Consider the following 16262-nt stretch of genomic DNA (forward strand, 5'->3'; position numbering starts at 1 on the left):
CAGCTGCTTTTTATTTTAGTGATGAGCACCAAAGCTGCATTTGACCAATCAGTGTGTCATGCTATGCATCTACACCACACCACACACAGCTCTAGGAGAAAGTTTCTATTCTACAAGCTAAAAAAGATGATCGGCGTGGTTCTGCCGCCACATTCTAAAATTACCAAAAAAGCTCCCGTGGTCCAAAAGCTCCTAATGATTTCTTTCTCTTGGCAGTATTGTTTGAAGCCTTGCTCTTCTGCTTCCTCTCCCCACATTTCCTCCCTAAAGAGAGAGGAAGTCAAGAGTTAACTTGTGTGTTGACTAATGCTCTGGATGCTGTCCGTGTCTTTGAGTGGTTCTCCATCCAGGAGAAAGAGACTCACCCCTCACAGCACATTGTGACCCTCGTCCACAGTAGCCAGACAATACTGACTCATAGCACATGATGAATGACCTCAGTTCTCCGGAGACTCACTCGACTAAAAAGAAAAACAGGGATGTAGAGAGAAGCCAGAGTTTTAGGATGCTGGATAAATGTTTAGAGCATCTTTGGCAACAAGCGCTCTTGGGAATCTGACCTCGCACTGTTTTCATGTAAACATGTTTCTCAGGTCAGGAAATGTGTGAAATATTTATTTTTCTGTGTTTTTTTTATTTGAGTGATAATGACCGCGTTCCACTTTCGTTTGATTGCCTGAGTGGTGTGGTTATGACGAGTGTGTTGAAAAGTAGCAGTGTGTCTGCGCATCCGTGACGTCAGACTCTATGCATGATCTCATTCTGTCTTTTTCAGTGACCTAACAGTTGGACATTGTGTGTGTTTTGTTTCAGGGGAGCCGGGGGCACTACCGGTACCACTGGCAGAGCCACAATGTCAAACACAGCGGCGTGGATGACATGGTGCTGCTCAGCAAGATCAATGAGGACGCCATCGTGGACAACCTCAAGAAGAGATACATGGATGACTACATCTTTGTATCCTTTGCTCACGCTCACAGTTCACACCCCAGTGAGGAATAGCGGAGCCCTTCTCTTTCCTGCTATACCCAGAATAGCTGAATGGTCATTCGCTGTGACATATTAGCAATGAGTAACAGGTCAGTGTTGGAAGGTGAGCGGGGAGGAAAGGGCGTCTTTGTATCTCTAACTCCTGCTCTTTCACCAGGCCTTTCACTGTGAGGGGGTGGTGGTGGTGGTGAGAGCATAGCTGCTATCTTTTAAACAGCTGTATTTGATTGTGTTACGGATTTAAAATGATCTTCTTGAGAGCTATCATTTTCATACACTGCATCACACAAATGCTGGGTTTAAGTTTAAAGTGCAGCTGTGGCCACACACACACGCGCGCGTATTCACGACGTGAAACGAGATGAATGAATGAGTGCCTTGAAAGGCCGCTCCTAATGGCTCATTACATAAACATAAACCCTCACTGTCGCTCGGCCAGCGCTCGGCATTACCAAGTTTACCAAATGCAGGCAGTTTCAGGTTCGACAGCTCTGAGTCTCTCCTTTGATTTTGCTCAGTAAATATCTGTAACTGTGAGGTCTCCCTGCCAAGGCTGTGGGTCACTATGGGCCACCCACAATAGCTGCTTTATTTGCCTTGAGCTGCATTTTGGCTTCAAGGCATAAAACCTCACAGTGTTACATGGTCGGTCTATTCTCTGTCATTTGTAAGCACTGCATACTTATTTAGGCTCAGGCCTGATCGCCAAATACGCCACACTGCTGCACTGTTGCCATCTCTGTTGACGTCATGGCAATCGGAGATTAAGTGCTTTCTTTTCGACACAGTTTTCTCTTTGTGAGAGGTGATTGTAATTTGGTACCACTGTTTTGCTCCCACTCTTTAATCTCTTTAACTCACAATCTCACCAGACGTACATCGGTCCCGTGCTCATATCTGTCAACCCCTTCAAGCAGATGCCATATTTTGGGGATAAAGAAATTGAGATGTATCAAGGCGCAGTAAGTAGATCCAGCATCATCTTAAGGAAATAAGCTTTTTTCTGGGTCTCTGATGTTATTGAAGTGTCAGGCTGGTTTAGGCTGGTAACGGTCTGAAAGACAAAGGTTTTAAATGTACTGGGTTAGATGCTGTGAATACTTACCAGCGAGCAGATGCTGCTGTCACAAACTTGACTCAACCGCTGGAGCAGCTTGGCAGCACCATCACAGAACATCCTGTTCGAGTCTGCCTCCTCTCTCTTGGCCAGCCCGTCGACAGCGAACTCGAATTCTCGAGCCAGGAGCACACTGAAAAGCTTTAAAAATTCTAACAGACTGTGAAAGCATCACACATGCCAAATTCAGATCACATTTGCACACAAGTGCACGGGGTTTATATTTGCACGGTTAGCCAGCTCAAATTATCGGGGAAAAGTTCATATTTGTTCACAAGTTGTTTGAAATAATCACAAAAAGGGACCAAGTGCAACTGTCTTGGCAAAAGGTCGCTATTTTGTTCTAGCATCACAGACAAAAATGACAGCAGTGTGTAATTGTATTATAGTAATTTTTTTTATGGTTTTTGTGGATTTTATAGGTCAGCCTGTCTCTGATTACATAATAACTTTATTATGCATAAAAGTTTGTTTAAAATTTCACTAGGTTTCCTTAACCGTCAGGGCACTGTAGTTCTCAGCAGATGTTACTATACCACGAGTTAATGGTGAATTAACTGTTTAATACTTTTTATATTAATAAAATGAATATGAAATATAACAAAATAATAAAATATAAAATGAGTAAGCCTACCCCTGAGCAGTGGTGTCCAAACTTTTTTATCTGACATCCCTTCAGCTCAGTATTAAAGTATTTATGTCCTAAGTTTTGCTACTACTCTTTTTTTTTTTTTTGATTAGATCCATTCATTTCATGATATTTTGACCCGATTATTTTGCTAACAGGTTCAGCTGTTTATTGCACTAAAAACAATTATGGAGCCATGCTAGTAACTTCCACTTTAACTGCTAACTACACTATTCGTGTAATTTATTATTAACGTTCCAGGTAGATTTTGCATCTTTTTTTTTTCTGATATTTTTGCCAAAAATTTCATCATTTATTATTATTCTCAGCTAGCAGCTCTTCTTTACTGTTCATATCTTTAGCATACAGTTGGAAGAGTTTTGACTGTTTGACTGCGAGCTAAAATTTTACTTAAACAAGTCATGACTGCATAATTTTATACAGGCTATTTCAGCTGTCTCCATATTTTATTTATTTGTATATTTTTTTTTTATTTATTTATTGCTTATGTGTCTGTTTAAATCATTTGTCTTTAAATTTTCTGCACGTTTCTTTAGAATAGTTGAGCTAATTTGGAGTATTTGTAGCTGTGGTGGAGAACCACTGATCTACTGAACATGTACAGCAACACGATACTGTGTGCATTTTGTCAGAATTTACACTTCCCATTTTTAAAATTGAAAGAATATATCACCCAGTAATACTGAATCCAACATAATGTTTATTTCATAAATAACTGCCTCTGTCAGGGTCAAGTTTGTCACATCCAGTTTCAAAGCACCAAGATGGCAACAGCTTCATAATTGGCTTTCCTAATAGGTGATGTCACAGAGGTTGTATTCATCTTTTATATACAGTCTATGGATGTTAAAAGTGTTACTTAGTGATTCATAAAGTAATCTAAGGAGCTTGAGTGACCTTATTGAAACTTATTGAGGTCAATTGATGCAAGATGTGAGTGGGCGTTAAGACACCTGGGAAGGGATCTCAAAACTGGATTAAAGATGGCAGACAGTTGGTGCCATCAGTTTTTGAAGTGACTGTTTGGTTTTTCCAACGTGGAGGTCTTAGCACTCCTTGGTGGACAGCACAGCATGCACTACATTGTCTAGTTTGCGTTTGGGAGTTGTGTCCGTGTTTTTGTCTGAGTGTGTGACTGGCTCTGAAGTGCACTGGGATGGAAACTGGGAGTTTCTCTAATGAACCTGATCCATAAGGGATGATGATGTTGTTCTGTTTGTCCGTCTGTTTCTCGCTAGTTGGCGTCTGACCTTCTTTACTGTGCTGATTTGATGAAAGCCCAACTGGGATAATCACATGTATTAAAAGGGTTTTTTTTGTTTTTTTTTTACATGTGTGTGTTCCTTTTCTTTCCCTTATTACTTAGAGGGAATGTTTTCTGCCCGGTGTTGCAGGGTCCTGATCACTCCACGTTTGTCAAGGAGTAGGTACTGGTCTGTGTGTGGGGGCTTCTGGTAAACTTCAATGCTGAGTTTTCCATTTTCCCCAATGTGCACAGCACAGTCCGAAATGGCAAACTGTTGTCCTTTGGGTCTTCCCTGGTAAACTTTATGTTTCTGTCCTCTGAGTTGATGTGAGCAGTGAAAGCTTCTACTTCTCAGCTTTTGATTTTGAACCAGATGTCATCTACGTATCTGTACCAGTGGCTAGGTGCTGTCCCTTTGAAAGAGGCAAGAGCTTTACTTTCCACTTTCTCCATGTAAAGGTTGGCTACAATGGGTGACACTGGGGAGCCCATGGCATCCATGTTTTTGTCTACAGAAACCCTCGTTGTATTTAAATGTATATTCACTTGTCTAACCACTAATTTAATCTTTTATCCTCTCTCAGGCTCAGTATGAGAATCCTCCTCACATCTACGCTCTGGCAGATAACATGTACAGAAACATGATGATAGACCGTGAGAACCAGTGTGTCATCATTAGGTAAGACTTTGAAATTCCGGCCATTCTTTCTCTGCTTTCTATAGTGATCATTAGTTTACGGCATGTGACAAGGAAATTATTTTCAGAACCAGAAAAGCTGCATTTTTATTTAAATTATCCATTCAAAATAGAGCCTGATAAACTGTACTGTACATTGGGGACTGATCTCGGTGCTTTTAAAAAAAAACAGTAGATTTGCTTTAATCCAAAATAATTAAAAAGATCATAAATCAACCAAAATATGACCTTATCCATATCTTATTAAGATACTATAGTTGCCCAGTTTATTGGTTTCAACTGATATTTTTGTAACCTTCAGCACTTTATATTAGCGTGTCAAATGTCCAGGATGTGACAAAATGAGACAAAAGCTGGAGACTATAATCTGTGCAATGTGATCTGTGAGATCACAACACTGAACTGCTCTGCAGGTCATGATAATAGACGGGCGAGAGGACAGACCTAACAGGTCTGACCACATCATTCAGTAGAGCTGAGTCAGTGTTTGTGTGGTGTTTTTCCATCATACTGTTTTCAGCTTCAGTGAATTACAAATTAAAGAGAAAATAAAATGTGCCAGTCCTCAAATAGGAAAACAATGATTTTACAGCTTGATCTGGCTGCTAAATCCTCAGGATGTGAGATGGAAACAAAGCAGCCGCTATAGCAGCTATTTTTGAAAAGCTTCCTGTTTTTAAAAAAAGAAAAGAGGACGCCTGCATGGTTCCCTCACTCCCTAGATTTAGAGGATTTTAGATGCTTTCGCAGCCTGTTTGAGTTTCCCGATGAATGTTTCTGACCTACAAAGCTGAGAAAAATGTGGTGTCATTAGGGGGTTTTTATGCCATGGCCCACTCATCTGAGCAGCGTGGTTGCTATAGTGCTTACCTCATGATGAATGACCCCTGCTTCAGCACTTTCGGCTGTTGTTTGGACAGCCAGCAGTTGCTCGTTCAGTTTTCCACATAAAGGCACCGAGGTGGATTTTGTGATTGACTAAATCAGCAAACAAAAGCATGGAAGTGGTTTTATGATGAACCAGGTCTCAGCAAACAAAGGCTGCTGTGAACTGCTAACCGTGCAGCGTGGTCAGCACCCACCTGTGTTAGCAGTTTTTAAAAAAATATTATATTAAGAATCAGAAATGAGGTTAATGCAGAAAAAGAGCGGCTGAGCATTTCTTTTATTTCTCTGATATTGTAACAGCATTTGAATATGTGACGATTTGGATTTAACAAAGTGTTTATTTCTCTTTTATGATACTTTTTGTTTTTTATCGAGGACCAGTTCCTTTACATGTGCTCTAAATACAGATATACAGATATTTCAGAAATACACGATTTCACAATTTCTAGGCAGTTTTGCTTGATTTTGTTCTTTGAAGCCATCTTGAATTTCAGTCACATGACGAGTGAACAACAGCTTCTTAAACCCAGTCTGAGAGAAAGCAGGCGTATTCATTGCTCGGCTGGCTTTTTACCAGGAATCTGCTCTTTCTTTTTTTAATGATTGTGCGTGGGATCCTTTCCACGCATGATTGTGCCTTTTCATCGGTGTCAACAGAGCAGGTTGCTGTTATAATTAGATCAGTTTGAGAAGGACAATGTGTGGTGAGAGATTGTCGGGATCATTTTAATGCTTAAAATATGCACGTAGTCATTGGGTGTGGCCTGCACTGTGAAAATGCATTTATGTTAGGCTTTTAGATATTTCTGCAGCTGCATGTGGAGACGCATGAAAATGAATGTCCTCGTGTGATCGCTCAAAGTCTCAGGTAGTCAAATTCTAGCGGTATATTTCCTGCACTTTCTTACAAAGAACATGGTGTCATAGGAAAAACTTTAGGGTAGCCTATGCAACAAAGATAAAGACGCTAATTAAAATGTAAAATTTTAAAAATTTGCTTAATTTCACCAAATATCTTAAAGTAGAGGTCAGCGACTGAAACAGGGGTCCTGTGAGCTATGACTTGAAGAGAACGTGGGTCTTAAAGTAGCAACGGTCCCTCTGCCCTCCTACTCCTTAGTATCAGTAACTAAAACAGATGTTTAGTATGCAGGCAAAAGTCATAGGAGGTGATGTATACAAACAATGTAAAAACATACAAAAAAAACAATGCACTGACATTATCACAGGAAAATCTTGTCAAACAGACTGTACATGTGTCTCAGCGAGTTCTGTGGGAATGCAGCGAACACCTTGTTGGATTCAAAACTGCCAAAACTAGACTGTTGACTGAACATCCTTCACATAGCTCAAGTCAGTAATAATTTATGAAAGATAATGCTTAACGCTCCCTCCCTCTGCACTGCATTGTGTAACTCATGTCCTTGTTTGGGTAATAAATCGCTGCAGAAGTCAGAAATGTCTTCAGCATTCAAACGCCACAACAATGAGACCTGCCCCTTTGGGGGTTTAAATGGGCCTCAAAGTCTCACTGCAGCTTGTGCTGGAAATACCTCTTTAGAGGGTCGATTGCAGGAGGAGAAACTATGCTCTCAGATGCATATAACTAAACTATCAGTTTCCTACTTGATTCCAAACTGCACAGCGAGGAAGTCCAGGCAAAACTTTAGCATCTGGTACAGGCTGGGAGGTGTATATAGTAGGATGTGTGCAGCTATACTGAGACTGTGTAATAGAGCAGCTCCCATGACTTCCTTTGGCAATCTCAAACAGTCTGCAGCTGTGTTTCTCACAGCGGCTGTACCATCCTGACTCTACTTTAAGGCACAGAAAGAAAAAACAGACCCAGCCATCATCCACTGCCAAACCACATAGGTCAAAATAAGTATGACCCCGGCACAGTGAAAGGCAAGGAGAGGAAAAAGACAAGAGAAGGCTGAGGGAAAAGATACGAAGGAAAGCTATGTAAACAAAACGGGATAAATGTCGTTATTACTGCAGCGTTCATCCGCCTGCACGTGCAAGGCGGTAAATGTAGCTGTCTAGCTGTGACTGCTTATTTAAGAGATTCAGTTTTACTTTCTGAGGTGGAAATTTGCACGAAACGTGTCTCACACACACACAAACATATTCTCAACCAGTTTTGATCTGGATTTTTGTCTGAATGAAGAGTTTGTGCAATTCAAATGACACGTGTTTAAACAGTTACACATTTTTTTTCAGACTCTTTATTCACTTAAACATAGAGTAAGATACGTTGCAAGTCTCTTTAATTTAAGTAGGTTTACATTTGGGACAAAAGTACTGTGTCCAATTGCTTTTTACCCCTCAGCTTTGGGTACTATGTGTTTAAATCTGGGTACATTTGCTACATAGTGATTTTTTTTTTCTATATTGATTTAAATGTACTCCAAATGAAACCTGAGGACTGAACTTGCAATCTGGAATCTTTTATTCCAGGTTGATGCCGCTAAAATAGAAACTCTAAAGGATAAAAATGTTGTAACTGTCCAAATACCGGCTGTCTGGACAAAGTTTACCATGTTTAGTAGTCCAAATTATCCTGTTTATTGTAGTCTGTCCAACCAAAACAAACACATGTAAACAAACCATGTACCAGATTCTGTTTTCAAATATGGATGTAAAATATGTGTTTATTCTTAGAGAAGAGACAAAAGTCTGCACTGGGACGTATGCAGGAAGCTATTTAATGCACAGGCTGAGCTGTTCCTAAGCTGGCTTATTGTTAAATATCAGATCACATGCAGGTGGGGGTATGACATAAGCTTTAGACTGATAAGCCACCAGAACAAACGGGAACAAGGAAAATTCATTTAAAACCCATAATAGGTGAACAAAAATCAAAACCAAAAAACAGTTTTGGGGCGGGTGTTTTTTAGTCACTGAGTGAATAAAAACTGTGCTTGTGTGAGACAGAAAACAATGTCTCAGTGAGCGTGTGCCGCAGGCTATCAGGTGTATCTGAATTTGGCTTGTGTTTGAGAAAGCATGTGATGAAGTCTTTATCTGCTTTTCAGCGGCGAAAGCGGAGCGGGGAAGACTGTGGCAGCCAAATATATCATGGGCTACATCTCCAGAGTGTCAGGCGGTGGACCGAGAGTGCAGGTGAGAGGAGATGCCTTTTGTCCTTCTCGGCAGTTTGTAAATGAGGAATGCATATTTGAAATGCTTAAGTGCACATGTGAACGATAACTAAGTTAAACCAGAATGATTTGTGATACTAACTGCACACGTGTGCAGTCAAACCACCTGTTGCTGTCTCATTCCTGCATTGTCTTTCACGCTTTGCTCCAGTCTTTGTCTTGTCATCCTCATCCTTTGTGTCCTATTGTGAGCCCGTCAGCAGACTCTTATACACCAGCCCCCTCGTGCCATCTGGCACCCCCCAACCCCCCTCAAATAAAAAAAGAAAAACAAAAAAAACAAGCAGATGTCCAGTTTCTAAGCGCGATAAAGATCTGAAGTTTGATGAGGAAATTCCTGCACCGTGATGGCAGTGGGAGTTTTATAATTAATCCACTCAGAGCTGCTTCCACCAAGAAAACAATCAGAAATAATTTTCGGGCTTAACCACTTAGGCCCAGAGAGCAGCCATTTGGCTTTTCTACCTTTAAATTCAACGATAGACTGCTTACACTAAATCAACTAAGACAGCTTTATTATATAACTATGATAATGTTAACTGTACTTCATCCCTCAAGATAATATCACTGTGTCAGTTCAGCTGTTTTAGCAACATACATTTCTCAAAGCTTCTACATATCTAATTAAGGCTGTTCGATATAACGATATATATCGGATGACGATATAAAAACATCTATCGTTTCATTTTAGCTATCGTTTGTTTCGTGGTGTCGCAAAATAAACTGTTTACGGCAATTTTTTTCATCGTTTTGATGGTCACTGTAGTGGCTATATTAATTTCTTAAAGTTCTCTCTTTCTCTTATATTTAATATAACCACACTACAGACGGACACGAGCCTGTTTTATGCGTTGTTGTTAGCAACAACGACGGTAACACCATCGCGTGAACGCTTGTTTATGTTCCACATAAACCTTTCACAATAAAGCTCAAGATCCTGTTGAGACTTTTCAAAATAAACTGAATCACGTGAAAGAGCAGATTGTTTATGGATGAGAATTTAAAAAGAGCCGCCAGGTGCTAAAAAATAAACCTTAGACTCAAACGTTAGAACAGGCTTTTCCCCGCAGCACGCCGTGTAATAAATACTCACAAAGAAAACGTCAGCTGTTACAACTTATGTCTAAAAATGTATAGTTTCATGCAAACACTGGACTCCAGCTACATGACGCGCAGCTGGAAACACTTCACGCAAGTCGAGCTGCCCGAGATTCACAGAATTTACAGAAAATGTTAAATTTTTGTGATTTATATCGTTATCAGGACGATAGAATTCTTATATCGGGATATGAGATTTTGGTCATATCGCACAGCCCTATATCTAATAGTACTTGTACTTATTCAGATTTTTGGACATCTGGAGATCATGCTGGAATAAAACATCAGTGCAAGAAGAACTTCAGCGTAGTTAAAAGGCTAAACTCATATAAGAATGTGTGTCAGCGAAGGATGTTTTTCTTTAGTACAGGACTGATAAAAGAAAATTTCCAAGAAATACCACTCAGCCTCTGTGAACAATACTGGAAGTGGGGAATATCTCTGTCTGCTGTACTGATTTAAAACTCATGTGTTTCTGACACACACATGGCTCATAGGGAGGATAATGCCCTCCAGATTTTGTGTGTCTGTCTGTAGATGTGCATGTGTGCGCCATGCTGCTATCTTAGTGGAAACTTTCAGAGAGTCGGGGTGTGAAGTGTGTGGTTTCTCTACCTGCTGCCTCATCTGTTTGTGATGTAGCATCAGCTCACTGAATCTGTCTCCTCGCAGCACGTCAAAGACATCATCCTGCAGTCCAACCCGCTGCTAGAGGCCTTCGGCAACGCTAAAACTTTGAGGAACAACAACTCCAGCAGATTTGTAAGGCTGCTTCTCTCCCCCCCTTTAACATACAGTGTAATCAAATTTAAAGTGAAATTCCCACTCGTAGTCACAGACAGGGACGCAGCTGCCGTGGAACAAGCTGAGTCCTCAACTTTTTTTTTCGTGGCATACCTTCGAGACCTTTGAGATTTACAGTAACAGCTTGCCTTCTGTTTTCTGTTTTATTTCATGAGGCATCAAACCTCGTGTGTGTCCCGGTTAACCAGAAGTGCTGCGACGACGCACTGCACAGAAAGACACACACGCAGAAGCGCTGAGGCTCACTAAGAAACTTAACCAATGAAAAATAAGCTTCACATAGAAAGTGCAACTCCCCCGAAATTTTTCAACCGAGTCTGTTAGTTAAATTCATAAAGAGCAGATGCCATAAAAGATATTCTTAGCTTCAAATTTAAAAGAGCAAAAATAGTTTGGCACTAATTGTGTAAGGTCACTACATTTGAAGTGCTTTCTTTGAATAATGAGACATTGCATACAGGCTAGTCTGGAGTTGAGAGTAAGACAAAAAGCTGGATCATATTTCTATTTAAGCTGACACACACACACACACACGCACACACACACACACGCACACACGCACACACACACACTGCTAGTAGCTTTAGAATAGCTAGGTGCCAGTATTTTCAGACCGTATACGCTGCCTTTTAAGCTTTATTACAGTTGGCTGCAATACAAAAAAAATGCTTTGATCCATCAGGGGAAATACTTTGAGATCCAGTTCAGCTCCGGCGGTGAACCAGACGGCGGGAAAATCTCCAACTTCCTTCTGGAAAAGTCACGTGTTGTCATGAGGAATCCTGGAGAAAGGAGTTTCCATATATTCTACCAGGTGAGGCCTTTTTTCTTTTTTGTAATAGTGAATGGAACACATGTGACCTGAGAAAAGGGCCTGCGAGGTGATTTCAGGACAGTTTGGGTTAGAAAAGCAGTCTGTTTTTGTCGTGCATGGCCAGAGGTTCTCATTTTTCGATAGTACAGCTTTCTTTTTTTTCTTTTTTCTTTTTTTGAACTTTTATTGCCAAAAATAGCAAGGCAATTCACAGCAACAACATGATCTGAAACCAAATCTGCAGTATATAATGGTGAGGGTAATTCGAAAACTTAATTTAAAAGGAAAAACATACATATACATATACATACATACCTATACTTACATACCTAAACACAGATGTAACAGTGTTAAGGCTTTAGTGTCCTGTCAAGATATTTTATAATTTTTCTCAAAGGTTGGCCCTTTTAGTTGTAGTTGGGCTGTTATCCGTTCCATTGTATAGACATGTCTAGTTTTCAGAAGCCAGTACAGCTTTCTTTAAACTGTGCGTTATATATTTTGTACACACAGTTAGAGACTTAATTTCTGCTCAACAGTTGATAGAAGGGGCCACCTCAGAGCAGAAGAATAGCCTGGGAATCACAAGCCTGGATTACTACAGTTACCTCAATCAGTCTGGCTCCTACAAAGTGGACGACATCAACGACAAGAGCGACTTCCAGGAGACAATGGTACGGTCAGACTCTTTCTGTCTGCTTGGGAGTCAGTGGTGTTGTGTTTGTCTGTGAATCTCATACCAGTGTTCATGTGGCTCACAGTCTCTCAATAGCACTCCTCTCTTGTTTTCTTTTTTCCTTTTTTTTTTTTTTCAATGATCTCCTTCTGTTTTTGTTTACCAGCGAGACCACAACAGGAGTAATTAGAGAACATGAGCTAGGTACCGCAGGAGTGAGTAAACCCCCACTGTGGTCCTGATTTAGCATGCTATTTTTTTCCCCTTTTGTTTCCCCAGAAAGCCATGGATGTGATTGGCATTGCACCAGAGGACCGCTCCATGGTGCTTCAGATTGTAGCCGGAGTCCTGCACCTGGGAAATATCAGCTTCAAGGAATCGGGGAACTACGCTGCTGTGGAGAGCGAAGAGTGTAAGTGGTCTTGCACAATGAGCTGATCACCTGTCACTAAAGATTTTTGTCACCAAAAGGAAACAGAGCGCTAAGGCCTGAGTCTGAGTAGTGGTAAATCTTTGCTTTTCGCTGGGTTCTTGTCCTGACCTGCCCTTCTCTGGTTTTGGAGGGTGTTTCTTTTTCACCACTTTCACTCCCTAAAGTTTTATTGTGTTAATGCAGGGCTGCAGCCAGCTGTCTGGAGTACTTCAGGCCATGCAAGATCACCAGAATATAAAATGCTATTATTGAAGGTCTGGACGTATTTCGTCAGAGACTAAAATTACTTGGAAAAATGCTTTTTTTTTTGTCTGTCCCCCTTCTCCCTTCCTCTTTTCTTTTTCTCCTCATGCTGCGTCTGTATGATGCAGGGGAGAGTGCAGTTGCCAGTCTACAAAGCGCTGGTTTGTTCAGGGCAGACGTAACAGCAGCATTTCATAATCTAAGCCTCTCCTGCTCCTTTCCTGTGTGCTTTAACTGCAGTGTGCTGTTGTATTACTGCTCCTAATATAAAACTGCACACGCCACTTCAATATTAACTACTAAAACTAAAAGTATAAAGATGAAAGTAGGCAGACTGTAAATAGATGATGGACACTGCCACTGCCAAATCACCCAGCATTTGGTCCTTTTTTTTTTTCTGAGCTGTGCTAGTTTTAAAGACATGAGGGTATCATCTCTTTTCACCATTAATATGTTGACATTAATTCAGTTCAAAAATTAGTAATGCCTTTTTGGACTGAAGAACTCCATCCATCACTTCAATTCATTGTCACAGAAGTCTGTCCCAGCTGCCATGGGGCGAGAGGCAGGGTACACCCTGAACAGGTGGCCAGTCTCCCACAATGACTAAAAAAACTCCCACGGCTCAAATTTAACATGCAAATATCCAAGAGTTGATATTGAGGAAATGAAGTAAGCTGTCACAGGACTGTTCATGTCTTACTGGAGTGAAGCTGCAAGCTTTGAAAACGTCTGCACTGACATCTACATTATGCACTGCTGCTTTGACTAACAAATCTGCAGGAAAACACAGAGTTACATTAGAGTTATATTGTTTCCAAAGTTCACAGAATGTGTCCACACCGCCAGCCGTCATATACAGCCATTACCTTTATTACCAAACACAAAGGACGACTTTTCCTCACGGTTTAATCGGGCGTATGGTCAGTCACACCCTAACGTCCCAAAAGGGGGGGCTTCTAGAGTGGTCTGATGCATTCTCAGACGCAGCGAGTCTGCAGGCCTGAGAGCTATTTCCTTTTAGGGGAAGTGAGTCACTGTAATAAGGCAGGGAGGGGCTCTCAGGGGACAATATCAGCGCCAGGTCGGGGCTTGATCTGTGGTGTGTGCCACACTTTTTATTGAAGAGTTCAGTAGCAGCTATTTTTATATTTTACGCTACACTCAGCTGCAATACAAAGCTCATGAAAAAGGCAGATTTATTTGAACCCTGGATTTCAGTGTTTTCTGTGCTAATGCAAAGGTTGCACCTTTCGAAGAGTCCAGTGCTGTGTATTGATTTGCATGCTGGTTTTCACAGAAGTGTCTCGTAGTTACTTCAGAGAAGGATCCAATCCTCACATGCTGCTTTTCTCAGCTCATCATAGCAGTGCAGTAGCAGAATATTATAACAAAAGACTGTCAAGCAAATACAGTGGTTATGATCATTTTCATTTAATCAGCTGCTTGTTTTCTTGATTAATGATTAAAACTATAAAATGTCAGAAAACCTATCGTTAAAAAGACATGCTAATTGCTCTTTCCCTTTGATCTACATCCCAGTCTTTCCCCCAAACTATTCTCCATAACTCAAGAGATATTTAATTAAAGATTACAAACGACAAAAGCAAAATATAATCTCATCTTATTTTAGGAGCTGGAAAATAGTTTCAGCTCTGCAATGATAAATTCTTAAATAGCCAAATCATCATAGTCCTTATGAAATATATATTTGTATAGAATAACACCTATAAAGTCACAACTGCTTTCTTTTCCCTCCTTTCCTATAATAGTTTTAGCCTTTCCTGCATTTCTACTGGGGATTGACCACATCCGTCTGAAGGAGAAACTGACGAGCCGAAAGATGGACAGCAAGTGGGGAAGCGCGGTGGAGTCCATCGACGTGACGCTGAACGTGGAGCAGGCGTGTTACACGCGTGACGCCCTCTCCAAAGCCCTGCATTCACGTGTGTTTGACTTTCTGGTCGAGGTATGATTACATGCATACAGTGCTTTGCGAGAGTAAATGCAAAGTGCTGAAGCCGGTTATATTTTGGTAATAACAACTTTTAATCTTTTAATTTCAGTCCATCAACAAAGCCATGGTGAAGGATCATCAGGAGTTAAATGTTGGCGTGTTGGACATTTATGGATTTGAAATTTTCCAAGTAAGTGTTTTTTGGACATGTCTCAGGCTGACACATGGCTGCAGGAATGCTGCAATGTGAAAATGAGATTAACTGCTATTAGCAATGAGCATTTAAACAGATTTAACACAAAGGATGAGGCTAATGTAAAAAGTATGTGGATTAGGTCCCATCTCCTAATTGAGGCAGCAGTCTTCAGCATGCTTTTTTAATCTGATTACGTCATTGTTTACTTTGTTTAATGAGACTGGACATTTGTGGTTTACAAACAGCTCTTTAGCCCTTTTATTGCTATGGTGACCGTGACTCTATCTCTGATAGCTAAACGACATCTAATCTGATCCAGGTTTGGCTGTTTTTTCAGGTTAAAGAGTTTTTTGTATGCACAATATAAGAAAAGGTCAGCTGCATTCTGGTGACTGCAGGTTTTCAGAAAGGAAGCTGCAGACCTCTGTAGCCTAAAGTTCAGGCTGAAGGTCCATTGTATGTGCTGCGAAATGCACAATGCTCCCCTTCCTTTAACATCAGGCAGTCAGTACATCACTCCCCGTCCAAACAAAGCCCATTGAGCTTAGAGGATATCCGCACCCCACTGGACATGCAGCTCATTTAGGCTATACAGATTTTATTCACCCTCTTGTCTTCTTCAGAAAAATGGGTTCGAGCAGTTCTGCATCAACTTTGTGAATGAGAAGCTCCAGCAGATATTCATCGAGCTGACTCTAAAGGCGGAGCAGGTAATGTTCCTCCACACTCTTCTCTTCTTCCCCCCCCCTCACTCCATTTTTGTTTTTTTCCACAGATGCTTTATTCTCTAATGCTGAACTTTTTTTCCATGTCTTGCAGGAGGAGTATGTGCAGGAGGGCATCAAGTGGACTCCTATAGAATACTTCAACAACAAGATTGTGTGCGATCTCATCGAGAGCAAAGTGAATAAACTCTGAATAGGACGTTTGTTGCTCATACACAATATACACATTTCTTTCTCTTTAATATAGAAAAAAATGCCTTTCATTTTCATTCACCACAAACATGACAGAAAATCTTTGTAGGACCTCAGTTATTTAAAAAAAAATGCTGCCTATGTGATGGTGAATTTATTTTTGGGGGGAGGTTGATTTAAATATCCACCCTCTAGGCTTTTATCATCAAGAAAGTAACAGATTACTTTGTAAAGTAAAATGGTATGGAGATTAGATCAAACCTTGGACCTGTATAGTAGAGGAGAAGAAAAATTAAATCGATCACTCTAAAAACATAATAGACATCAATGGACTCCTCCACAAACCGATATCTTTTTAGAGGCTAAAAAAATA

General features: G+C 40.6%; 1 protein-coding gene across 2 annotated transcripts in view; it reads left to right on the forward strand.

Annotated features, from left to right (window-relative positions):
* myo1ea (myosin IEa) overlaps nucleotides 1-16262 on the forward strand; it is a 48186-nt gene that overhangs the window by 12983 nt on the left and 18941 nt on the right. For both annotated transcript variants that reach the window (XM_005741623.1, XM_005741624.1), the window contains exons 2-13: nucleotides 814-957; nucleotides 1863-1952; nucleotides 4587-4681; nucleotides 8626-8713; nucleotides 10522-10611; nucleotides 11336-11467; nucleotides 12007-12141; nucleotides 12423-12555; nucleotides 14592-14788; nucleotides 14886-14966; nucleotides 15596-15682; nucleotides 15792-15875. In XM_005741623.1, coding sequence (XP_005741680.1) covers nucleotides 814-957; nucleotides 1863-1952; nucleotides 4587-4681; nucleotides 8626-8713; nucleotides 10522-10611; nucleotides 11336-11467; nucleotides 12007-12141; nucleotides 12423-12555; nucleotides 14592-14788; nucleotides 14886-14966; nucleotides 15596-15682; nucleotides 15792-15875 — 1356 coding nt within the window. The remainder of the gene's footprint in view (nucleotides 1-813; nucleotides 958-1862; nucleotides 1953-4586; nucleotides 4682-8625; nucleotides 8714-10521; nucleotides 10612-11335; nucleotides 11468-12006; nucleotides 12142-12422; nucleotides 12556-14591; nucleotides 14789-14885; nucleotides 14967-15595; nucleotides 15683-15791; nucleotides 15876-16262) is intronic.

The sequence above is a fragment of the Pundamilia nyererei genome, unplaced genomic scaffold, assembly GCF_000239375.1.
Source record: "Pundamilia nyererei isolate P.nyererei 1_Seehausen unplaced genomic scaffold, PunNye1.0 scaffold00112, whole genome shotgun sequence".
NCBI classification, from domain to species: Eukaryota; Metazoa; Chordata; class Actinopteri; order Cichliformes; family Cichlidae; genus Pundamilia; species Pundamilia nyererei.